Here is a 25219-nt window from a genome sequence, read left to right as displayed (position 1 = left end):
AGGGAATATGGGCATAACAAGTGCCACTCAAAGGTGAATAAATCCTTTCTGTATTTTTTATTTATGATGTTTTCTGATCGTATACATGGATGTCATATATATGTAGCACTTACTATACTATTTTGGTACCAATTTTGAAGATGTATGTACAATTTTGATGTTTTTACCCGCATTAGCTATTTAACATACGGCGAATTCGCCTTACGAGCCCAACCGCGGAACGACTTCATCTCGTAACACGGGGGTCCACTGTATTTTACAGAATATATTGTTATATCGCACAGCCTACACGTAAAAACCAAAATCCAGTGGATAGGCCGGTGGAATGAGGTTTTGAGAGTAGAGCAAAGTGTTGAGGCGGCGATTGTGCTTTTCAATGCGAATTGTGCACCAATGTGGAACAATGGAGGCCCTGACAGCTCGCACAGTTTGGCATGTCCTGTTTAGGTTGCATTCTTCTGAGCGCGGTGCGTTCGCGGACGACTGCGGAACTTGGGCCTCTGACACCGTTTAACCACTCAAAACCGTTCGGTTTTATCGCTGGAAAGAAAATGCCGATTACAAACGCGGAGGTGCCTTGACTTACGAGTTTCACAGAAGCTTGAATAAGTAAAAGTTAAAGGGATAGTGTGTAAAATTTCGGCCATTTTTTATTACGGGCAGCAGAAGTGGCACCCCCCCCCCATGTAATATAATTTCATGATAACTAAACCTATGAGTATTTTCAAAACATACTGTTGGTCTTTAAGAACGTTCATTTGCAACTTTTGGAAATTTACAATCATTTAATTTATTCCTTTTTAATGAAAATCTTACGCACTGTCCCTTTAAAGAAAATATTCTCGTAATTAATTCATTCAACTAAGCTATATTGAAGCACTTTATACCACAGTTATTTGAAGTAAAAAAAAAAAAAGTTTGGGCTTTATTTGTGTTTATTTCTCGCTTGTGTCTACAATCAAACCTGCTTATTACTTTTTAGAATAGCATTGTGCGCCAAGTCAAAATGTATTTAAGCATGTTGCGGAGCGCTAAAATGAGGATGACGGGGCCGCAAATGTCCCCCGGGCCGTAATGTGGACACCTCTGTTTTAGTCAAATGATTAAAAATAACAACAACAATAAACAGAGCACGCGGGCCCGAAAACGTGGACGGCGGGGCCGCAAACGCCCCCCCGGGCCGCAGTTTGGACGCCCCTCGTTTTAGTCAGATGATTACAAAAATAATACTAATAAACAGAGCGCGCGGGCCAAATGAGACGGCGCTCGATGGACGACGCCCCCCCGGGCGCATAATGAAAACACTGCGGGAAGCAAAATAAGAGCGGGGTTCAGCGCACGTGAATAACCTGCGGGCGCCCGCCGACACAGCTCGCCCTTTCCAGAATAATTGAATTTGGCCTGCTTTGTGCCCCGGCATAATGGGCTCCCTTTTGCCGGGCGCGGGCTTGCATAACACGGCTAATAAAGGAGGTCGGGCGGCCCGTGGACACGTGGGAAATTCCCCCCGCCCCCTTCGCCACTTTCCGAGACTCCGCCCCTCCGGCCCCCGGGCATTAGCGCTAGACATGCCGAGCGTGACGCTCATTCCACTGCCGCTAAGAAATCCCACGCATGAGGCGCCAACATTTTTGCTCAAACACGCATTGTGCACGACGTTAACTTTAGACAGGAAGTCAGAAAAAAAAAAAAATAACGAAAATTTCCTCAAAATAAAGGAAACCAAAAAAAAAGGTAATATGTTTCAAATTAATCAGCCAACTAATTTGAAATCTTTTCTGCCATATGTCGGCGTTAAATCAGAATATTTAATATAAACACTTCATGTAAATGTTATTTGTAAATAAATTCGTGCACAAAATACTAATTGTTTTCATTCAATATTTTTTGTATCAAAAACTTTAAAACGAAGGTGTATATACTTTTGAATAGTCAGAAAAATTTTAAATTATGTCCAAAAAAATTACTGCTTTATTTTGATTGTTTAAATGCCTAAAAATCAACAAATAACAGAAAATGTCACTTTATTTTTTTACTCTTTTTGTATTTGAGGAAATTGGCTTTGTGATTTCAGAGGTGTTCATTATAATTCATAGTTCAATAACATCCATAAGCTAATAGTAATATTCAACTGTACTAAATATTGTTTTATTTATGTTACTTTTAATTCAAGTATGTTTTAATTCAGGAATATCTCCAAATATATAAAAAAAAAAGATTTAACTTTATTATCATTTCATTCATAATTGCTTCATTAATTTATTTCTTTTAAAAATATTTCAATATATTTTTATTAAGGGCATTATAATACATATATACAGAGTAAAGTACATTTTGCTGATTATGGATGGATTGACTGATTATCTAAAAAATATATAATATTTGACAAATAATGGTTTCTTATAAAAGTAATAATACATATGCACAAAAAATAATTGAAAACTACAATAAAAAATAAATAAATAAAAATTGTAAAGTAAATATACGATATATAATATTGATAATAAAATATAAAATATTTAATATTTATGAAAAAACAAATTTTCTAATATTGGAAAATGTGATTACAAATCCTAAATGCATTTTATTTCTGTATTCGCCCGATTTATCACCGTTTATGAATATCCTCAAAAATTGAAACAGACATAAAAAATCCTCAAACAATTGTAAAAGGCCGTGATGCAGCATTTATTAGAGGAACCCGTTTTGAACCCTTCAGGTAAACACAACCATCTGCTGCCTTGAGGAATCCCGTCAGTGTTTTTCGCACCTTAATCCAATTTTTCACGACACGCCGCGAGCTCACGCAAAACATCCAGCGCCGCCGGCCGTGCCCGTCGCCGCGCAAGCGAGCGCCCCGTCGTCGCGCATCACGACGGTCATTGACAATTATCCTTGGCCTTCAATGCCGACTGTGTTTTTATTTTTTTTTTCCCCCAGCGGGCCAGTCAGCAGACTGCGGGCCTCGCACTCGTCAGCAGACCGATTCCCAAAGACCTAACATTATATTTCCACGATATGATACGGCAGTCAATCGTGCTAAGCTTCTTATGGTGTCCAAACTGGGGCCCGGGGGCCATTTGGCGGCCCTTCATCCACATTTTTGCGGCCCGCGACATATGCTAAAAACGCTTTTCCCACATTCCCCTCAGTGCTATTTAAAAAAGAAAAAAACAGGTTTGATGGTAGACACAAGCGTGAAAAAACAAAAAAAACCCATCTAATTACTTTTAAGAAAAAGTGTTGAATGAGCAGTTTTTTTTTTTTTTAATTAACTGGGGTATAACGTGCTTAAATTTGGGTACTAAAGCACCAAAATCAATTGCTTATTTTAATGAATTAATCACGATCAATTTCAGTAGTAAAGCACCCACATTCAGGGACTCAAGTACCCAAAGTAATTCATGTATAAAGTAATCGATTGGTTTAATGTAATTGAAGTAATTGATTACTAACTCATTCAATGCCAGGGACGTATTTTCACGTTTTTGTTTTTTTTTGGAAGAGTCCAGACATTCAACTCTAGATACTTAAGTATCGATTTAATACTTGAGTATTTGGAAATCAATGTCCTTAATATACTTAAGTATCGATTTAATACTTAAGTATCTGGGATTTTATAAAAAAAAAATACTCGTATTTTAACAACTAAAATGACTAAAGTAATTGACTATTTCAGTAATAAACTAATCAATTTAGTTAGTTAAGTGCCTGCCTTTAGGTACTAAAGTAACAAAGGTAATTAACATATAAAAGTAATTGATTGATGAATTAAGTACTAAACTAATTGGTTACTTTGGTAGTTAACTAGTACGCACTTATGTGACCAATTTTGTACTTCAGTACCAAAGTAATTAATTTCTTTAGGCACTAAAAGTTACTAGTATTTTAACTACTAAAATTACTTTAATAATTGATTATTTTGGTGATAAAGTTATCAATTTAGGTATTAAAGTGCCTACCTTTAGGTACTAAAGTATCAAAAGTCATTCATCTATAGAGTAATTGATTTATTTAATGAATTAAGTACTAACATAATTGATTACTTTGGTAGTAACCTGGTACATACTTAAGTATTCGATTACCTTAAGTAGTAAAAGTACTGGTATTCAAACATAAACGCCTGTATACTACGTCTATCTTATAGACAATATGTAACTATTCGCTTTAATAATTTTTCCTGTGTTAAAAAAAAAAAAAAAGTTTTGGACACCCGTCTTAGACAGACGTCAACTTTAGTAATCAAACGTCAATACGCGCCTTTGATCGTATAGCGTCAAGCAGCTCTAAGTGCGGGCGGCTAGCAAAAGAATGTTTGGAATTTTCGCCATCCGTCCATTTTCTCCGGCGCTTATCCTGTTCAGGGTCACGGGGGGGGGGGGGGGGGGCATTTGCGGACTGCCATTATTTATTTATCAATGTATAAAGTTGTGTAAAAGTAATTCATGTATAAAGTAATTGATTAGGTTCATGAGTAAAGTACTAATGTAATTTATCATTTCAGTACTTCAATATCAAAGTAATCAATAATTTTCGGAAGTAAAAAAAAAATACTAGTATTTTAACTTCTAAAATGACTAAAGTAATTGATTAGTTCAGTAATAGAGTAATCCATTTAGGTTGTAAAGTGCCTAAAGGTACCAAAAGCACTTAATGAACTCTTTCAGTGCCATGGGCGAGAATTTTCATATTTTAAAATAGTAATAAAAATAATACAATTCTCATCAAATCCGGTTTTTATGGAGGGTAGCTGACACCCTTGACTATCGAGTATTAAGCCGATTGAGCACTGTAGTGATAACTGTGACCATTGGGTGGCAGTGTTGCCATACATACAACACAGATATTACATACATGCAATTCTAAGTAAGGAATGGAAATCAATTTTTCATATACCACCCATGTTTACAGGTGTCCTTTTCTAATAATGCTCGGCACTGAAAAAGTTAATGTATAAGGTAACTTATTACTTTAATTATCAAAGTAATCAAATACTTTAGATACTAAAAAAATACTACTATTTGTAACTCCTAAAAATACTGATGTAATTGATTTTTTTACCTTAAATACTGAAGTACCACAAGTCATTAAGGATTAGTTTAATGAAACAAGTACTAAAGTAATTGATTACTTCAGTCTCTAAATACTAGCGTAATCAGTTATTTAGGTATTATGAAATATTTGTATTTTATCTACCAAAACTATTAGAGTAATTGACTATTTCAGTAGTAATCAATTAATTTAAGTCCTAAAAAATGCTAGTATTTTAACTGCTAAATTGATTATATCAGTAATAAAGTAATCAATTTAGGCAGTAAAAGGGCTACCTTTAAAAGCTAAAGTAACAAAAGTCATTAAGGATTAGTTTAATGAAACAAGTACTAAAGTAATTGATTAGTTCAGTCCTTAAGTACCAGAATAATCCATTATTTTATGTACTAAAAAATTCTACTTTTTTATCTGCCAAAATTACTAAAATAATTGGTTATTTCAGTATAAAGTAATCAATTTAGGTATTAAAGCGCCTTCTTTTAGTACTGAAGTACCAAAAGTAAAAAACATTTAAAGTAATTGTTTAGTTTATTGAACTAAGTACTAAAGAAATTGGTTACTTCAGTAATTACCTGGCAGGTACTTAAGTAATCAACTTTAGTTCGTAAAATTACTAGATGTACTAAAAGTACAAAAATACATTGATTACTATAAATGTATGAACTATACATTTGAAGTTTATATTATTGAGAATAGAGAATTTTACAGTGATTAATAAGTTTACGTAAAAATCAAAAAATCAAAAACGTAGCCTTGATGATGTCTATTTTTAGTGTATGCGCTACGCCGTTACAGTTTGGATTGTGGGCCACAAACGGGCCCATGGCCGCAGTTTGGACACCTGATGTAAAGTCTATATTATAGAAAATGTGTAAGGTTAAAAAAATTTTTTAAAAAACGACCCTGACATCTTTTGATTTTTCTGAATGCGGCCCTCAAAGTCAAAAATTTGCTCTAAAGACACCAATAGATTTACACAAGCAATTTTCTATAATATAAAGCTTTTTAAAAGGTTGACCAATTTATCGAAATGTCAGCATGGGATTCTTTGCGACATTCTTCGCGGCATTCCTCGGGTGGAGAAAATCGATGAATCACTGAAGCGGCAGTCAAGAAAAGTGATGATGAAGCAAAAAGCCGAGCGGAAATCAAGTTTTTCTCATTTAGATGACACAGGACTTCTGCATTCCCTTCGTTTGAATCACCTGTGACAAGATAGGCGGGGAGAACTGCTAGCCTGAAATTCAAAATGAGATTTTGAGGTCATCGCTCTGCACGAGCTGTGCGCCATTATGTTGCTTCAAGATTGAAAATCGGGATATTTTTTTTTAACAATCATGACTGATAAAAAAATTACTTTATTATTAGCTTTTGAATGTCACGTGACCAACAGGTGAGCCGCGATTGGTCGTTTCTTGAGAATTGAGCACATGTGATGTCATTTACAGTGGAAAGCAGTAGAAAAATGAGCTTTAAAGGTATGACTTGTGCAATAAAAATAATTAACAATTTAATTAAATATTAACAATTTTTTTTACTGCCAAAAAATAGCAAAATAAATGTTTTTTTTGTCGAAATATTTTCCAATAAATATTTTGTTCTGAGTCAAATTTATATATATATATATATATATATATATATATATATATATATATATATATATATATATATATAAATAAAACTTTGACTCATACAATATAGTGTTAAAATATAAAAACTATGTATAAATTGAATAAGATCTTGTGAAAAGTTTGTGATGTGGAAATTTGATATATGTGGTTGTATTTATATGATTGTGTATACTAATGATGTACAATGTGATATATGTTCAATAAAATAATCAAAAAAATAATACTGATTTTGAGTTTGAACTGAGGTGTAACTGCAGTTTTCCGTCGGTGTTGTGTTTAAAATATCCATCCAGTTTTAAATAAAACTAAACAAATTAAAAAAAACGTCCATATACCTTTTGTGTACATATCTGATGTTATGACCTGCATCTTGTTATTGCTTTTTTAGCTCGATTTTTGCTGCTGCGGCTTATATACCAAAAATGCACATGAGAATTTTGGCACTGTATGAGTCAGGGCATTTAATCGGACCCCCATTAACAACAAACACTGGTAAGTACACGCAGAATCATTTCCACTTTCGACCTATTAAACTATCAAGTTAGCTCGTTGTTAGCTCATTTTTTTGCTTTTATTGCGTGGCTAATGGCTCTAAGATCTTTGAGAAAGGCTTTGGGAAGAACATGTACCCGCGGTTGATTGCCTTTGCCAAGTATTAAAGGCTGGTCACGGGGTCGACCAAAGCGTGGATTTTTTGAGCATATTAAATTAACGATTTGTACATGACAGCTATGAAAAAGGCATAAAAGCATTTGGGACTATGAGGAGTTGGGTACACTCAAAAACAAGAAGATTTTTTGGGGGGGGACTTTGGAGTTGGTGTTTTTGCAGAGATGGACAATTTTAAGTCTTCAATGGTGATAACATGCATTCCAAGCTAATCTATTTTTAAGACTCCGCCCCCTCAAGACGGGCTAGCTTAAGCAAGAGAAGAAATATATGGAAAAATGTCATCAACCCCTTGATACCCCTTTGGGTATTTTGACGCATGATGTTTTGAAGACACCTGGAAAATGTTTCAAGTTATGAAAAAAAAGTATCGTACGTTTCTAAAAAGAATTCCCGATCCGTCCCATCCCTCAAAAGTTGAGGACTGGGTGAATTCCCAGTTCCCGGTGGAGGCTTGCATCCTCCCCGCGGCTTTTCCCAGCGGCCCAACTTTAGCAACATTCCTGGCATAGTTTCGCCTGGATTTCTGGGAGATGGAGTTTTCACGGATCAACACACTCAAAAGTGGTGATCATACACACATTTTGTTGGGACAATGCAAAGGATGTATCGCCAATATGGCAGACAGAATTGAGGGTAACAAAAGGTGTCGGGTGAGAGATGCTGGAATGCTGGAGGTGAACTTTGTCGCTCAGAGACTTGAAAGGATGTATTTGGAATAAAGATGGTGTTAAACGACAGTATCTGAAATAAAACAGCTCACTGTGTGTACGTTCTAGAGGGGGGGAAGCGAATGAAAACAAATATTTGGAAAGTTAAAATGTCCCTTTTCGAAAGTCGCAATCGAGTGATGGGATTTGAATCTGCGTCAACTCGTTCACGAAAAGACACAAAAAAAACACACCCCAAAAGCATCATTCTGTCACTTGAAAAAAAGAAAATAAAAGTACGTCAAAGGAATCCCCGGAGGGTCCTACCTATCTCGGGGGTCTATCCACGAAGTTTGCCGGGTGTTGTGGTCGATGAAGAACACTCTTCCGTCGTAGTCTCGGGCTTCCTCCCATCCGGCGGGCAGCGGGAGTTCGGAGCTCTCCCGCCGCTTGCCGCCGCCTCCGCCCGGCCACGGCATCGCGGCTGGCCGCCGCCGCAGAGCGGAGGGCTCCAGCCCCGTCGCTTCGTCGTCGTTTCCCCGAACTCGCGCTTCCCCGGCTAGGCCAACCGCTCGGCCCTCTTCACCGCATCGCGAGGCGGCGGTCGAAAAGAGCGAAGTTTGGGCTTTACAAAGAAGACGGCGGCGGCGGCGGCGCTCTCACGGTGCTCTCGCCTCCATGTTGGCCTGCTCCCTCCGCCACCATGTTTCATTCCTTCGTGTCCTTATTCGGGGCCCGGGGTGGATTTGCATAAACGGACGGACGTGCGGGGCGAGCTTGGCCCCTCCGTCCAATCCCCTCCTCTCGTCTTCCTCTCCGTGTCCACTTTAAAGCTGCCCCTCTTCCAAAAAAAAAAAAAAAAAAAAAGTTTCCTTTTTTTTCTCGTTTTTCGAAGTCGACTTGATTTGGAGTAATCGCAGCGAAGGTTTAACTGTTTGGGCTAAAAGTTGTTTATTTGTGACGTATTTCGCGATTTTTTCACGTAAATGTCATTTCTTGTTGTTTGGGTCATTTAATGCCAGATTAAATGGCAAATCGGGCAAAATGTTTCCCCAAAATAAACAAGTTTTTCCCTCCGGTACAAACTCTGGCAATCGTCTTTGTTATACTTTGGCGACATCTAAAGTGCAATGCAAGTATTGCAGCAAAAACAAAAATCACTACTCAGTGACGTCATGCATTTTCCCCTGAAGTGTTGTGGCCACGGGCGTATTATATTCATTGCTGCACATGTATTCGAAGAAAATTTAATATTTAGACGATAAAACAGCCAAAAGCATTTGCTATAACTATGCATGTGTGTAAAATCCCGTTCCCCTAATAAGTTTATTTATTGTATTGTCTTTTTAAAGTTTTTTTTTCTTGATTATCCTTTGTGTTCTATATTGTATGGTATTGTTTTATTTATTTTGTTATTTTTTGGAGAAGCCTCAGGGTTTAACTTTACCTTCCACTTCGGTTTGTGTAACGTGGTACAAAAAGGATCTTTTTTTTATCCACCCCCGCAATACATAAAAAAAAAATTGGTTGAAAATGTTTGTAGTCAGAAGTTATTGGCGTCTCGAGTCAGCAGCCAATGCTGTCCTCTGCTGGTCTAAATTAGGTGTTGCACCCTATTACTCCCTTCCATTATTTCAGGCATTTGATGTAATGGTGAATAATTTTTTTTCCTCATTTATTAACAATAATTCAAGTTTTTCAAGCTTTCCATACAAATGCATAAGAAAAGTCAGAGCTCCGCCCATTTCCGTCATCGTCGGTCCGTCATTTTTTCAAGCCATACATTTATTTCAAGACGAAATTGCAATTGTCTGTCCGTCGGCGTATTTTTGCCAACTTTCCGCCACCACTAGAGGGTGACATCTGACAATTTTTTTTCTGGGCCGTAATTTGTCAGCTGCTGGTGTACTTCAGTCTGCACTCACACCAATTCTTTTTCTTGTTTTAGTACTTCCATTTAAAGTTAACAGCATGTCTGTGGTTCTACAGTTACCCTGCAATTGGTAATATAAGTGTAACACGAAAACAAAGCCAGCTAAGGGGTTTAACCCTTGGCTATAATATACCATCACGTTTAATACAGGGGACGAGAGTGCAATTAGTCATCGTGTCCACTGGATGGCACTATCATGCTTTACATGACTCTCAAACGATGAATTTCGGTTCTCTTTTATAAGTGCCTGCCCGACAACTATAGAAGACGGTTTCATTAACATTTGTCTAAATTTCATCCGTCACATACGCTACAAGTATGGCGAGTGTGTGTGTGTGTTGTGTATGTGACGTCACATCAGTCAGCCGAGCGTTTGTTCCCCACCTGAGGGGGAGTTTATCTCGGCATTTTTATCTCCCGCATGGCTTATGTGTGTGTGTTTGTTTGTGTCGTATCTCATACATCTCCCATCCTAACAGACTGCACTACAAGCTCCTCCCACAGTCCATTTCCCACAGGTCACGTCGGCCGCATTTGAACACAAAACAATAAGCCGCAGTGTTCGCAGCCTCCCAACAATCAACTGGTCATTTTCAGGAAAAATACACTTTCAAAATAATAAAAACGAGAGGCTCTGTTTTCCTGAACGTCCTGTAATATCGTAGCCAAAACACAGGCTGGCGGATCTACAGGAGGGAGGGCTGTGCCGTCGTGGGAGCGGAAACAGAAGACAGGGAAGGATATTTTGCAGCCTCTTTTGGCTAAACACTTGAAAAAATTGAAGGTGATGTGAATAAATACCTGGGATTGAATGTCTGGACCAGGGATGCGCAAACTACGGCCCGGGGGCCAAATACGGCCTCTTAATCTGCTTAATCCAGCCCGCTCAATTTGAACTAACAGTGCCTAAACTATTGTTTGCAATAAAAAAAATAATGAACTATTGAAAAACACTTGTAATACTTTTTTCATTTTCTATTATAAATTAAAGCACATTTTTCTACATATTGTTTTCTCTTCTGAGGTGGATGATCAAAACACTCCTTCCACCTCCTCCTGGTCCGACCCTTTTGTTAAATTTTACAACTCCAAAAGTTTTCCCTCCCCTGGTCTGGGAAAAATAACAAAAAAGCTAAAAATATGCCTTTCGGATTGAATGTGTTCCAATCATATTTGGCCATATTCAACTCAATTTTACAGCCAATGTGTTATTGAAAGCTTTTATACTTTTTATGTATACAGTACATATATATGTATATATATATATATATATATATATATCTATGCATGGCTATTTTTCAGCATCCCTGCCCCCCGACGCAGGAAGCTGGGCGGTCAACCGAGGCGAGGCCCGCCCCCCCGGCCCGCCCCCCCGCCCCCCCCCTCCCCGCCTCCCCGGAGTAGAGGACGAGCCCCCCTCGGCCGAGCGGCGGCACTCGGCGGCGGCGTCTCCCGGGCCCCCCCAGCCTCTCAGCGAGCAGCTCCGGGTCGAGCGGATGGCCGGGCGAGGGCGCGCCCTGGAGGCGCCGGGCATGCTGCTGTACGGCGGGGGGTGGCTCTGCCTCCTGGGGGCGCTGCTGTCCCCGCGCTGGCTCAGCATGTCCACGTCCCTGCTGCCGGTGGAGAGCTACCAGCTGGGCCTGTGGGAGACCTGCGTGGTCCAGGACGCGGGCGGCATGGAGTGCCGGGCCTACGACAGCCTTTTGGGTCTGTCGCCCGAGCTGAAGCTGGGCCGCGTGCTGACCTGCGCCTCCCTGGCGCTGGGCGCCCTGGGCTTCCTCCTGGCCATCCCGGGATTGTCCGTGGTCAACGGGTGCGAGGGGGACGGCGCCAAGAGGACGCTGGGCGCCGCCGGCGGGGCGCTGGGGATGCTCTCGGGGGTTCTGGCTTTGATCCCCGCGTCCTACGTGGCGCACCTGGCCGTGGTGCGCTTCTTCGACGAGGCGCTGCCCGAGGCCGTGCCCCGATGGGAGTTCGGCGACGCCCTCTTCTGCGGGTGGGCGGGGGGCTTCTTCCTGGCCCTCGCCGGACTCCTCCTGCTGCTGGCCTCGCGCTCGGCCGGGCGGGGGGCGCCCCCCGCCGCCCCGCAAAGGCGGTATCGGGTGATGAACGCGGCACTGGCCCGGGCGGAGTACGTATAAGCCTGAAAGACCGGGAGTTTTTGAAATGTACGGAAACGTGTAAATAGATCGATAGAAGCTGCTGTCAACCGTAAAAATGAATCAAATATGTCTTGGGACCGTCTCGACTGCATCTCGATCGTTTTATGTGCTCATAATGTGACGATTTTTGGGTAGTGTTACATTTTTCCCATATCAGTGTTGCAAGAATATCCTGATTGTAAAATGACCAATAAAACTGTCAGTTGTAATAGTAATGAATGATCAAAATAAATCATACTGAGATTACGTGTGTGTTCATGTGTGTGTGTGTCATTTCAACACAGATAGAAATTTTTCCACGGGTTGGCCAGAGCGATACTTGAGATTTTTCCCGTAGTATCGATCTGTACCAAGGTAGATACTGGTGCCTGTGTTGTCGATACTGACACCAAGTATTTTAAAATATTATGGTTTTTGAAATAGTTTGTCCTGTTAAGGCTTAAAAAAAAAAAAAAAAAAAAAATATATATATATATATATATATATATATATATTAATAATATATAATAATAATTAATAATAATAATAATAATAATATATTAATAATTTAAAAAAATGTTTTTTTTTAGAAATTAAACTGATTCAGTTTTAGAGTTAGTATAAATAATTAAAACAAAACAAATAATAGCTGGCCGTGTTTACTTGTGCTACTTTCAATTATTTTACGATGTTGCATAGTATGAAACATATGAGTACCGCCGGGATTATTTTGTTAGTTAGAATTTTTTTGTTGTTGTCAATCCCGATCTCCTTTAATTATGATCATCTGATTTCCTGTAATCTGATCAAGATCAGGACAACTCTATGATGAATCATATCATTTTTAAAAAAAATAGCATTATCTTTTTCCTGTATGAGTGCAATCTTTTCTAGGCAGCTAAAATATCGCCATTCTAAAAGTTTGCTTTACGAACAATCTCACAGACACGCTGTAGCGTGGAGCGTTACGCCACCAAAAAACACGGCACGCGTTCCCCCTCTTTTGATTGGAGCCCGCCGTCGGTGGAAACGCAGCATGAGGCTAATTCCATCGTATTTCCTGCCCGCCCGCCGGCCGAGCTAAGCTGCGTTTAATGAACGCTTTAATAGGCAGTGTGTACCGCCAAGAATGCGGAGCAGGTCGCCCTGGCGGCGCCCCCACTTTCGCTTCATTACGCGACTTTGCCAAATGGTCGGAGGTCGCCCGCTTCACTGGCAAGCAACAATTGGACAAAGTGTACATGCAACATGTGGAGTTGGCGCTAATAGGAGGAGGCTAATTGACCATTTCCTAATGTTTGGAAACAATAAGCAACAAGGGTCATTCCTGTTGGCAAAAAAACAACTAGCTACATCATTTGATGTAAAAACAAAACTTTTGTTTTTTCGTGTTCATTTCCTACCTAAAAAATCTCAATTTTGACCATTTTTTTGTCCAATTTTTTTCACATTCTACGCATGTTATTTTTGCCAAGAAATAGCACGTTTCTGGCAGCGTGATATGATAACTAAGCGGTTGCGCCATATACATTTGATATGTTGTCACCATTTGGGTGAAATTTCAGCTCCCTGGTGTCTTCTTTCAATGCTTTCCTTTTGATATGAAATGCCTTTGATGTAAGTATCAAAAGATTGGACAAAATGCCACACAAGGGTTAAATAAACTGTTTTTTTCTTCATTTTGGAATGTAAAATGGCTAACAAGAGAGCTAACAAGCGCTTTAGCATGGTATCAAGTTCAATGCCAGTGAGCCATGAAATCGAACAATAGTAAAGAAAATATTTACCGGGCAGTATTTTAATCACATATGCGCATAATTATGACATTTTTGGTTGGCTTGTCTTTCTCCGAGTCATTTTGGTATGTAAAATGGCTAGCCAGACATCTATCATCACAGCTATAGCACGGTATCCAGTTTAGCGCTGATAATCTATTAAATAGAAAAATAAATATTAACCATTCCTCCAAAGATGGAAAATATTGGATCAATATATCTATATACAGAATAGAATGTTTGTCTAGATGACTTATGATGAATAATTTTGCTTAGCATAAAGGCTAGCATGCATGGTAATGTACCGCACGCTATCAATTTCAGTGGAAAAAAAAGACACTATATTAAGCAATAGGAGAAATCTATATTAGCTAGTCCCCCAATGACCATACAGCATTTTAAAAATCAATAAATAAATAAATTATCTGACTATATAACGTTTTATCAGGGTGGGTTGGACTCAAACGGACGTCTATCAGCAGACTGCACATTTTACCCGCTGAGTTTCGGCAGGAGGGGGGAAACGCACACACGAGATGTTATTTGGGATTATTAGACCCCTGTAGATTCATAAAATGGCCTCCCGCTAACATGAACTGGAACACAAACAAATAAAAGCTGCTGGAGGAATGAAGTCCGATAATCAGAGGTGGCAAAAAAACTCCAATTCTTTATTTGAGAGGAAGCAGATCTTTTTTTTTTTTTTCAAGATGGGTGCATAGGTACAGATTTAATTGCATTATACTGAAGTAAAAGGCGCACAAAAATAATCAGACCCTGTAATCAGACATGTACTAATGTACAATATTAAAATAAAAATCATTTGTTAGGCTTCCTAAAGACAATGTATTATTATATATGGGCAAAATAATGACATCCTCAAAATGTCCTCGCCAAGACCTTTCATTTGAGGTGTGACTTGACATGTTTAGTAACAAACAGAATATATCGTAGAAATCTTCGTATAGTTAACAAAAGTTCCGTTAAATCTTCCTTTGGCATCATGCTGTTGTAGGAATCATTGCTGTCATTTTTAACAAAAAGAAAAACTCTATTGTACTTGTAGTAATGTTGTATTTCTTTTTTTGTTTTGTTCCAAAAACCGTCAAATACGATTTAGACAACTATGCAATTAGGCTAATTTCGTTCTCAATTTAGTGCACACATTTTTCAGTCATTTTGTCACCATTTCGGCACAACCTAAGTCATATTTACCGAATTGTTACTAATTAAGAATGACAAATTATTTAAAAAAAAGCCTTTTATCTTGTTTTCGAAAGTGTTCAAACTTCGGAAACTAAGCTGCTAGGCTCACGGTGAACATGGTTTTATTTATGAAATAAAAAAAATACTTAAGTATTCTACCACTGTCTGTAAATGCCACTCTTAAAACCAATATCAACGCCTCTATGAAATTGCGTACAAGAAATCGTGATTTCTTATCTTTATCTGAACACTAAACCGTAAAAGATGCTAGATGAAAGTTTTGATAAGTCCGTTGGAGTTCAGAGAGCACTTTTTTTTTTTTTTATCGCAGTCACAAATCTTGTAGGCTTATTGCTTGAAAAGTTAAATCCACGTGGAAGACCACATCATGCAAAGTGTTTATAAAAAATCTACACACCCCTGTTAAAATACTACGTTTTTTTTGATACAAAAAAGAAGGCAAAGATAAATCAATGCAGGAAAATCCCGAAAATTAATGTGACTGAACAACTTAATTTGAAAAAGAGTTTTAGCAAGCTTTTTTTTTAATTTAAAGCCCCCCCCCAAAAAAAAACCTGAATGTTTAACAACTATTTGCAGTCTATATCTCGATATCTTTTTTTTTTCCACAAGTTTGTTACGACCTGTTCTTATGTTGGTTGGCTGCTTGCATTTAAGGTGGTTACCTTGCTGATAAATGACACAGCAGATAAGATAAGATAAGAACGTCGTGTCAGTCTTATCTGCAAATGGGGGAGAAGGCGCAACGGGAACGTTGTGCTCCTTAACTTTTGGGGAATTTGTTCCGAGCGCCACTTGTGCTCCACTCGTGTCGGACTTGTGTTTGTGACGGCGGCTCAACGGCCTTTTGTTCGCCCGAGTGGGCCGCCCCCCCTCCCCCCCTCCCCCTCCAAAAGCTCACGTGTTAGCCTCCTACATGCAAGTTCACATGGTCAAGCTGACCCACAAACATACCGCATATATCACAACGTTGATTCTACACGCTGGTATCGTGATACGAGAGACCGTGTGATGCGTCACCATTGTGTTATTTGACGATGTCAATGGTGGTATTGAATCAGAGGACATAGTATCATTTGATACCGCTGAGTCGATTGACTCGACATCAACATTTCTGTTTATATTGAATCTGAATATCGTTGTATTGCAAGGTAAGGTAAGTTTGTTGTTATTGTATTGTAAGGTAAGGTACTATTATCGTATTGTAAGGTAAACTAAGGTTTTTATTACTGTATTTTAAGGTAAGGTATTATTATTGTATTTTAAGGTAAAGAGGTAAGATTATTGTATTGTAAACTATTATTATTGTATTGTAAGCTATTATTTTTGTATTGTAAGGGAAGATTTTTATTATTGTATAGTAAGGTAAGGTATTCTTATTGTTTGTAAGGAAACGTAAAGGTTTTTTATTATTGTATTGTAAGGTAAGGTATCAATGTAAGATAAGGTAAGGTATGGTATTACTATTATTGTATTGTAAGGTAAGATTATTGTATTGTAAGGCAAGGTAAGGTAAGATTATTGTACTGTAAGGTAAGGTATCATTATTGGATAGTAAGGTAAAATAGGGTATTATTATTTTATTGTAAGATATTGTATTATTATTGTATGATAATGTTTTTATTATTGTATCGTAAGGGAAGATTATTGTATTGTAAGGTAAAGTAAGTATTATTGTTTTATTCTAAGGTAAAGTAAGATATTTTATTATTGTATTGTAAGGTATCATTGTAAGATAAGGTGAGATATGGAATTAATATTATTGTATTGTAAGGTAATATTATTGTATTGTAAGGCAAGGTAAGGTAAGATTATTGTACTGTAAGGTAAGGTATCATTATTGGATAGTAAGGTAAGATAGGGTATTACTATCGTATTGTAAGATAAGGTGTTATTATTGTATTGTAAGGTAAAGTAAGTATTACTGTTTTGTTCTAAGGTAAGGTATTATTATTGTATTGTTAGGTAAAGTAAGTGTTAATGTTTTATTCTAAGGTAAGGTAAGGTATTAATATTATATGGTAAGGTAAGTCCTTATTGTGTTCTCAGGTAAGGTATTATTGTATTGTAAGGTAAGGTGAGGAAAGATATTATTGTACTGTAAAGCAAAGTATTATTATTGTACTGTAAGGTAAGGTATTGTATTTTCATATACAGTAACTACTGTATAATTCAATTCCCTGTTGAGCTTATTGGCTTCCATTGATGACTCCATGTCATCCATTTTTATTGAGGAGTGAACGATTTAAGAGACAATGATATTTTGGAAACGTTTCCAACTGTGAAAATTCCCGTTAAGGTCGAATAGAATTTTGCCATCATGAAAGTTGCTCAATACGAAAAGCGGGATTGTGCCTTCCTCGCTTGCTTTTTGCCTCTCTGTGTCCTTCCGCTTTGAGGGTCTTCCACACGTGGCGGTGCGCCAGAAACAGCAAGCCGCTGATGAGCATGAGGACGGCGGCCACGAAGCCCACCCCGACGGCCGCGCCGATCCGCTGGCCGGCGGGGGCGGAGGGAAGTAAGAAGCGGGGCGGGAAGGCGATGGCGGCGTTATTGACCGCCGCGTTCGCGTTCCACGCTAGGGGAACTAGCGCGAGCGCCGCGGTGAGGAGATAGAGCGCCCCCGCCAGGACGAAGGCCGCGCGGACCCCGCCGCGACGCTCCAGCGAGAAGTAAACCCGCCTCACCGCTCGGACGGCGGCGGCGTTGCCCGCCAGGCCGCCCAACATGGCCAACGTCATGAGAACCTGCGCCGCCCGGATTTCCGCCGGGACGAAATCGTCCGAGGCCGTCATACTCTGGCAGTTCTCCATCTTGGGAAGGGCGTGGCTGTGAAAGCACGCCCGCCAGATGCCCACCCAGGCCACGCCCGAGGCGATGACCGCCGTGCGGTTGTCGGGGTCCACGCGCCAAAGGCGCCACTCGTCCATGCCCGCCGCCGCCATGGTGAGAATCCACGCCATGCAGCCGGCCAGCAAGCCCAAAAACTGCCAGTGGGCCGTGTGTGCCAGGAATAGCATGATGATGATATTGAGGTCAAAGGTCAAGGCGTCTCTCCGTTCGTCTCCCTAAGGAGAATTTTGTCTCGGGGCGGCTGTGGGTATCAATACAGTTACTGTAAGACACATAGGGCTGTCAAAATTAACTCATTCGGTGCCATGGACGAGAATTTCCATCTTTTAACCCTTGTGGCATTATGTTACAAATTATGGAAATTCCGGAGATTTTTTGATGATATCATTAACGAATCAATGGGAAAAAAAAACACAAGGGGGCTGAAATTTCCAGGAGATGATGAAAACATGTACAACGATTCTGACATTTCTATGTGATTGCAGCTCGGCGTGCGAGATTTTGTGTACATAAACAATCATTGTCCAAATTTTGGACCATATAATTTTGGACTATATAATTTTGGACCCTGATAATTACCATTTTTGAGATACTTTTTAAGAGGATTTATCACGCTGATTTTCCTGTGATTTTTGTAACATTGCGTGGAGCGGCGGTCAAACTATGTCAGCAAAAAGAAAATTCTTTGTTGACTTGTGTTTTATGGTGAAACTGACAACACTCAAACTATGTAGAGTCAAATTTGTTCTTCTGTGAACTTTTTGATTAGAGAGAGATGTACCATTTAATTTGAAGGGGTTTCGTTCTTTGATGAATTGATGATGATGATGATGATGATGATGATGGGAGAGTTGGCTGACACGTTGACTTAAGGATGTTAAAGATGGCCACCTTCCACAAAAAAAAATATTTCAGTTACCGGGAGGTTTTCCATCATAACATTACACGTGAAAAAATCTTTCCATTTTACTCAAGGCAGAACAATTGAAAACGTAGCGTATGTTTGAATGGCAGGAATTAGCATAATTGCAACTAGCATATTATATGCAAATAAGGAGGCTAACTGACAACCTTGACGAATACTTATCTAATATAAGCCAAGTGAGCACTGTAGTGATAACTGTGACCATTGGATGGCAGCGTTTCCACACTTACAACACAGCTATCACCTACATGCAATTGTAACTGAAGAATGGAAGTCAATCTTTCTTTAGCAGCAACCATATTTACATAGACATAGCACACAATATTCTGCTGGCCTTGAAAGGTGAATGAAAATGCTAAATACTGAAAGAGTTCACACAAATGCTACAGGCTTGTAAATGTCAAAAGTCGGTCGCCACCCGGTGGTTTTGGAGTGTCAACACAAAACTTTCTATTGCTTCTCATTTGTGAGTTGCTATTGAAAGGATTCATGCAAAAATGGCGGAAAATGCTTGATAAAACATCAAGTTTTCAATATGTCCAAAATGGACAATATTTCCAATTCGGAATGGCAGTAAATGAGCCTGACATGGGCTAAATTTGACACTTACAGGGTGTACCGCTTTACCTCCCGTTTGCAAATTTTACCCAGGGGTTAACATACGCGTCATTTTATACTTGTGCGGAATTAAATTGAGAAAAGTTACCTGCAAAGACGTTCCATCCAGAGTGAAAATTTGCAAAATTTGCCGTCTAATCAAGAGAAGAGGAAAATCGGGAACCGATGGCGGCGAGCGCACGTTGCAACTGTAAAAGATGCGCGTGTAACTGTCACGCTATCAGCAACCTCAGAGGGCTTGGCTGAGTTAATGAGTGACATCAATGAGTTGGGCCATTGGAAAAAGGCAATATATGTGTAAAAAAAAAAAAAAAAAAAAGACAATTGGAAGTGTTTTCGACACTTGGATTTAATTTTTCCCATCAGGATTTTCAAGCGGCTTGGGGATGTTTTTGGAGTGGAAACTACCCACACGAGGGCCTTGAAAGACTGGGGAAAATGATATTGTGTTTTACAGTTTTGAACCGGCCCGCTAAGAAATTCTTAAAAAAAAAAAACATTACAAAAAAGTCACAAATGTTCATAATATAGAACAATAAACATTTCTTCAATTTTGCACGGCTCTTGGGTGGACGTTGGCGTCAGTGTGCTGGGCGGCAGGCACTTGGCACTGAAAGTCAAGTGCATCTCCTGTGTGGCCAAGTGCTCTAGAAAATGTCAACAATGTGGGTGGGGCTTCACATCGGGTCTCACTTTAAGGCCGATAACATTTAGAAAAAAAAACTGATGAAAATATGCGAAAAGGTGATAAATAGTGGTTATTCCGAAGTCACGTGACAGCAAAAGTGATGTCCGCTGGAATGCTGTACTGATCCAAAGGCTACAATAAATTACTAAAAAAAAAAAAAAAAAAAAAAAAAAAAACTAAAACAAACAAACAAAACATCAAAACAAAAAACGTGAAATTAAGGATACGATAACTTCCTATTGTGTGTGTATTTTACAGTATGCAGTCAAATCTAAATTGTGCTCCTTGGGTGTAGTACCACTTTGCGCCACAACATGCAAGGCAGCACTGAGTTCTACTGAAAGCGATGCAGCCTAATAGAAGAAGAGGCAGATAGTCCAAAATGACTTATTACTAAGTAATAGCTGTCTTTCCCACAGAGCAGAAAAAAAATATGCATGTGAATATTGCTATACTCTCCATTTGTACAGTATGTGTTGCTGCTCCATATGTTTTTGGAATTACCGTAACATTTTGCGCTAATTTCAGTTAGCAATACATTTCAGCATGAAGATAGATTTTAATTATTATATGGTTGCGTTTTGGTGTTTGACTATACAGTGGTGCCTTGAGACACAAGTGTGATTTGTATGTAGAGTACTCTGAATGCAGGTATGGTTGTTTTTTTTTTTTAAAGTGCTATTTGAACAAAAAATGAGTTTTTTTTTAAAGAAAATTAGCACAATATCCTATTAAACGTTATCAAATGTACAGTAATGATATGAATAAGAATATAAAGACTTGAAACAAGTGTGCATCATGAATTCATTTTGAGTCTTAGTCTCTGTGCCACTAGGGGGCAGTATAATGCAGTCAAGCAGACACAAATGAAGAAAATTGAGAAATACTGCTACAATTTATCAGTTCTCTGAGAGGATAAAGAATATATGCCGGTTTCTTATATAATTATATATTCTCTCTTGTGTTTAATTCAGCATTGCGTTTAAATGTCTGTTGGTTAAAGGGACACTGTGTAAGATTTGGACCGTTTTTCATGACGGAAAGCAGGAGGTGCTGCACTTACCATTGTCCGTAGCTATAACAGACATGGCCGCCTCCGGGGGAGTAGCACCCCCTATGTAATATCATTTAATGATAACTAGACCTACGGTTATATTTAAGACATGCTGTTGGGCGTTAAGACCACGTTTATTTGCAAGGTTTTAATATTTATAACCCTTTATTGCCTTTTAATTAAAAATGGTCTAAATTTTACACACTGCCCCTTTAAAGGACTGTAACTCTAGTGCTAGTGATGCTATTCGTTAACCTGTCAATGCTGTTTTATATTGTGTTAGCATAAAGCTAGCAGAATTAAATACACAATATTGTGTGGAAAGTACTTCTCTTAATTTTATTTAGTTTGACAGTAAGCTTCAAATGGGAGTGGTAGTAAACATTTTTTTTGCTGCTTGTTGTTATTTGTCTTGTTGACATCCACAGTGATTGTATCTCAAATGTTTGCGAGAAAAAAAGCTTGTATCTCAAGTCACCACGGTGCAATGTTTAAATCTCCGTTTTTTTTTTTTATGCGGCAAGGAAAAAAAAAAAATCAAGTGTTGTATGTGGTTCCCCTATTTGACGGACTTTCATGTTTTCCCCCCGCGATAAACGGGGTTTCACTGCATTCACCACAGGTGTCAAGAAAAAGCAGCATCTTTCTCCGCGGAGTCGCGTCGGGGCCGACGGGGAAAATACCTAAGTCTCTGGCGACCCCCAGTGGACGCGAGTTGCATTTCAAACGTCTCAAAAGGCCAAGCGCTGCTCGATGGGCAGACTGTCCAGCAGACACTTGAGCTGCTCTTCGCCCAGTTTGATTTTGTCCTCTAATTTGCGCTGCTCGATGATGAGCGCCGATTTCATCTTGACAAAGTGCTCGTAGTCGGCCATGCCGTCCTCGGGCAGGTAGCTGGCCAGGATGTCGTAGACGGCGCGCTCGCGCCGGTCCAGGTTGTCCTTCAGCTCCTTGGCGTCCTCGTGCTGTCGGATCAGCAGTTTGCGCTTCTCCGTCAGCGTGCGCTGGGAAAAAAATGGACAATCTGTCAGTGGTCGGGTTATCGGATTTTTTTTTTTTCCACTAGAAAAAGTGCGTAAATTACCTACTGATATCACACACAATGCAATTTTCGGAGTATTCACCACTATCGTCGAATAATACTGTTCTTTTTAAAAATAAACATTTTAGCTGCACTTTAACGTGGATTTAAAAAAACAAGAACGGAGCTGAAAAGACAATTAGCGTGCCACAACACCGCCTAGTGGTGTGGATGAGCAATTACACTTCACAAACACACAAAAAGAATCACTTTCGGTTTGCTTCTTCAGAATTCGGTGTTTACACGACTGAGATGAATAGAACATATGTTTAAAAAAAATGATTTCAAGCGGGGAAATGGGGACGTACTCTCTCCTCGGGCGTGGCCTCCTCATCCAGGCTGTTGAGGGCGTTCTCCACCCTGGCCAAGCGGCCCGAAAGCGACAGCAGCAGGCTCACCACCTTGTCCAGGTCGCCCACGAACATGCGGAACTTGTCCAGCTCGTTGGGCTTGCACACCTGCTGGACGCGCGCCTCCACCTCGTCTCCCAGCGCGTTGTTGTCCAGCACGTCCTCCTGCAGGCTCTGGCGGGCCTCGCGCAGAACTTGAAGCTTCTTGCTCAGGCTGTCCATCAGCTCTTGCTGCACATAAAAGAAAAAAACAAAAAATCAATGGTGAATTGCAACTTTTTCATACACTTGACAAAGCTTCTAATGTATTATAAAATAGTCTTATAATATAAGGCAATTTTTTACATATCTGTGAATGAATTCATTATAAATATTAATATTATATATAATATTAATATTATATATAATAAATATTATAGGCAATTTTCTAATTATCTTCAAAGACTTATCGTAGTCTTATAGTATTACTGTATAAAATATATTCTTGTATGTAGATTTACATTCATATAAAATTTTAATTTATTATGAATTAAAATATAAAAATATCTAACAATAATAAAAAAACAATGGTAAAATATATAAAGCCAAATTAATGTTTATAAATAATCATTTATTAATTTATATTTTATATCATTTTTATATTTTGTTTATACATGTATAGATGAATTTTAAATATATATATATATATATATATATATATATATATATATATATATATATATACATATACATACATATACATACATATACACATGTATACATACTACATACACACACACAGATTTACAACAGTTACTTTCGTACTTTTATTACCTAAAATAATCAATTAATTTAGTACTTTTATTACCTAAAGTAATCAATTACTTTAGTGATGAATTAATTACTTGATTCTCAATTCACTAGCGATGGTTAGACCCTCCTTTAGCCAAATATTTGAAAGAAATACATACATACAGTAAGTAAGAACTTAGAATTGAATGTCTGGACTGCTTAAAAAAAATATTTTTGGGATTGAATGAGTTAATATTGTACTGTATACTGCGTGCGGCCTTTCCAGGCCCAAACTGAGTTGCAGGAAGCGTCACACCTTCTTGTTGGCCAGATCCATGTCAAGTTCATCCTCCGAGTCGTCGTAGTCCTCATTCTGCTCCTGCATGTCTTTCAACTTGATGAGAAGCTCAGCTTTGGGGGCGGACGTGCTGTAATATGCAGAGCTGGTCACCATGGCAACCGCCGCCATGCTGTCCTCTTTCTCCCTGAAATAAGATCATTGGAAGTTTGGATAACTCTGCACCACAGTACTCGAAACGTTGTGACTAGCTTATTTACATATTTATTTGTGTGCTTAGAAAAACTGTGCAGCAATGAAAAACTAACTTAGTAGTTGCAAATGTTGCTTTTCAGATACAAAATTTGGCTGGTCTAATTCCGTCTGCACTCATATTCATTCTTTTTTCTGCTTTGGTGTGTATTGGTACTTACACCTTAATGTTAACACCATGTCTGCGGTTCTGCAGTTATACTGCAGTTGAAACAACACAGTAATATAAGTGTAACACGAAAACAAAGCCGGCTAAGGGGTTTAAACCTAGGCTATAATACACCATCATGTTTAATACAGGGGACAAGAGTGCAACTAGGAATCATGTCCACTGGATGGCACTGTCATGCTTTACATAAAGCTCAAAGAAATCTAGACAAATTAACATTTGTCTAAATTTCATCTGTCACATACACTAAAAGTGAAACAAAGTATTGCTGTGGTTGAATTTACAAAAAAAGTCTTAAATTAGGGAATTTAAAAACTTCTCTGCAAATTTTATGCAATGCAAATTTGATCTGCATTCATTGGTTGCTTTAAACGCATCCCTCCAAGCAAAAATGGGTGTGGCGGGCTGACAGATGTCTGACGGCCATTTGATGTAGTGTCTATCCCGACAATTACAATGACGGATGAAAATTGCTGAAACTTCCTGACCTTTCCTCGGGCTGCCGGGTGACGTTGGTGGCTTTGGACGGTGCTTTCCTGCGTTGGTGAGCTCCTTCCAGCAGCTGCTCATCTTGAGGGAACAGGCCCTCCATCAGGTCCATGGTGGTCTTCATCTTACTCTGGTCCAGGATTTCAGCCAACGACTTGTCCTTGTCCATGATGTCTCGGGCTAGCTCCTCCCTCTTCTGCTCCTCTGACGCGCTGGCGGCGGCATCGGCTGGGGGCTCGCCCGAAGGTTCATCGAGTTCTTTCTGCCGGATGAAAGCGCAGAAAAGCGAATCCTGCCCGCCGGCTCCCAGGCTGCCCAGTTTGCTAATATCGGGACCGCCCGTTGCGGCGGCGGACGCCTCATCGGGACGCGGCGGGTACGTCCTCCCGTTCTCCGTCTCTGGCATTCCATCCGAACGCACAATCCTGACGGGCACTTTCTTCACCGCGTTGCTTGACTTTTCCGTTCCGTTTTCCATCCTGGAATAGGGGGGGAAAAAAAAAAAAAACATTGAGAATAGTTTGAGGGGGAGGAAAACATTTCTGTGGCCACATGCGTGCTGATTTGAAGTGTCGCTGCATAGTGGCAGAGTC

At 39.3% G+C, this 25219-nt stretch overlaps 4 protein-coding genes across 9 annotated transcripts in view; 1 reads left to right on the top strand and 3 right to left on the bottom strand.

Moving 5' to 3' along the window:
- wwc3 (WWC family member 3) overlaps positions 1 to 8807 on the bottom strand; it is a 31763-nt gene extending 22956 nt beyond the window's left edge. For 2 of the 4 annotated variants that reach the window (XM_088425963.1, XM_088425966.1), the window contains exons 1-2: positions 8666 to 8806; positions 8330 to 8582 (exon numbers count right to left, since the gene is read on the bottom strand). In XM_088425963.1, the coding sequence (XP_088282089.1) occupies positions 8330 to 8582; positions 8666 to 8714 (302 nt within the window). In that variant the 5' untranslated portion in view covers positions 8715 to 8806. Of the gene's footprint in view, positions 1 to 8329; positions 8583 to 8665 lie in introns of all 4 variants that reach the window. The other 2 variants (XM_088425964.1, XM_088425965.1) reach the window with 2 other exon arrangements.
- Positions 8808 to 11377: 2570 nt separating this feature from the next.
- On the top strand, positions 11378 to 12343 carry LOC148416571 (claudin-24-like). The gene has a single exon (XM_088426013.1). The coding sequence runs from the start codon at positions 11432 to 11434 to the stop codon at positions 12074 to 12076; it is 645 nt and encodes a 214-aa protein (XP_088282139.1). The 5' UTR covers positions 11378 to 11431; the 3' UTR covers positions 12077 to 12343.
- Positions 12344 to 17132: 4789 nt separating this feature from the next.
- Positions 17133 to 18837, bottom strand: LOC148416570 (claudin-34-like). The gene is made up of 2 exons (XM_088425505.1): positions 18713 to 18837; positions 17133 to 18172 (listed from the first exon to the last, which is right to left on the bottom strand). Exon 2 carries the CDS (start codon positions 18096 to 18098, stop codon positions 17397 to 17399), a length of 702 nt encoding a protein of 233 aa, XP_088281631.1. The 5' UTR covers positions 18099 to 18172; positions 18713 to 18837; the 3' UTR covers positions 17133 to 17396.
- Positions 18838 to 19805: 968 nt separating this feature from the next.
- Positions 19806 to 25219, bottom strand: part of shroom2a (shroom family member 2a) — a 35793-nt gene continuing 30379 nt past the window's right edge. For all 3 annotated transcript variants that reach the window (XM_088425502.1, XM_088425503.1, XM_088425504.1), the window contains exons 8-11: positions 24626 to 25105; positions 23735 to 23903; positions 22606 to 22878; positions 19806 to 22220 (exon numbers count right to left, since the gene is read on the bottom strand). In XM_088425502.1, coding sequence (XP_088281628.1) covers positions 21948 to 22220; positions 22606 to 22878; positions 23735 to 23903; positions 24626 to 25105 — 1195 coding nt within the window. In that variant the 3' untranslated portion in view covers positions 19806 to 21947. The remainder of the gene's footprint in view (positions 22221 to 22605; positions 22879 to 23734; positions 23904 to 24625; positions 25106 to 25219) is intronic.

The sequence above is a fragment of the Hippichthys cyanospilos genome, chromosome 10 (assembly GCF_059441005.1).
Source record: "Hippichthys cyanospilos isolate Australia breed blue-spotted pipefish chromosome 10, RoL_Hcya_1.0, whole genome shotgun sequence".
NCBI lineage: Eukaryota > Metazoa > Chordata > Actinopteri > Syngnathiformes > Syngnathidae > Hippichthys > Hippichthys cyanospilos.
The sequence above is the reverse complement of the archived record's forward strand: the minus strand, read 5'-3'. Positions and strand labels throughout refer to the sequence as shown.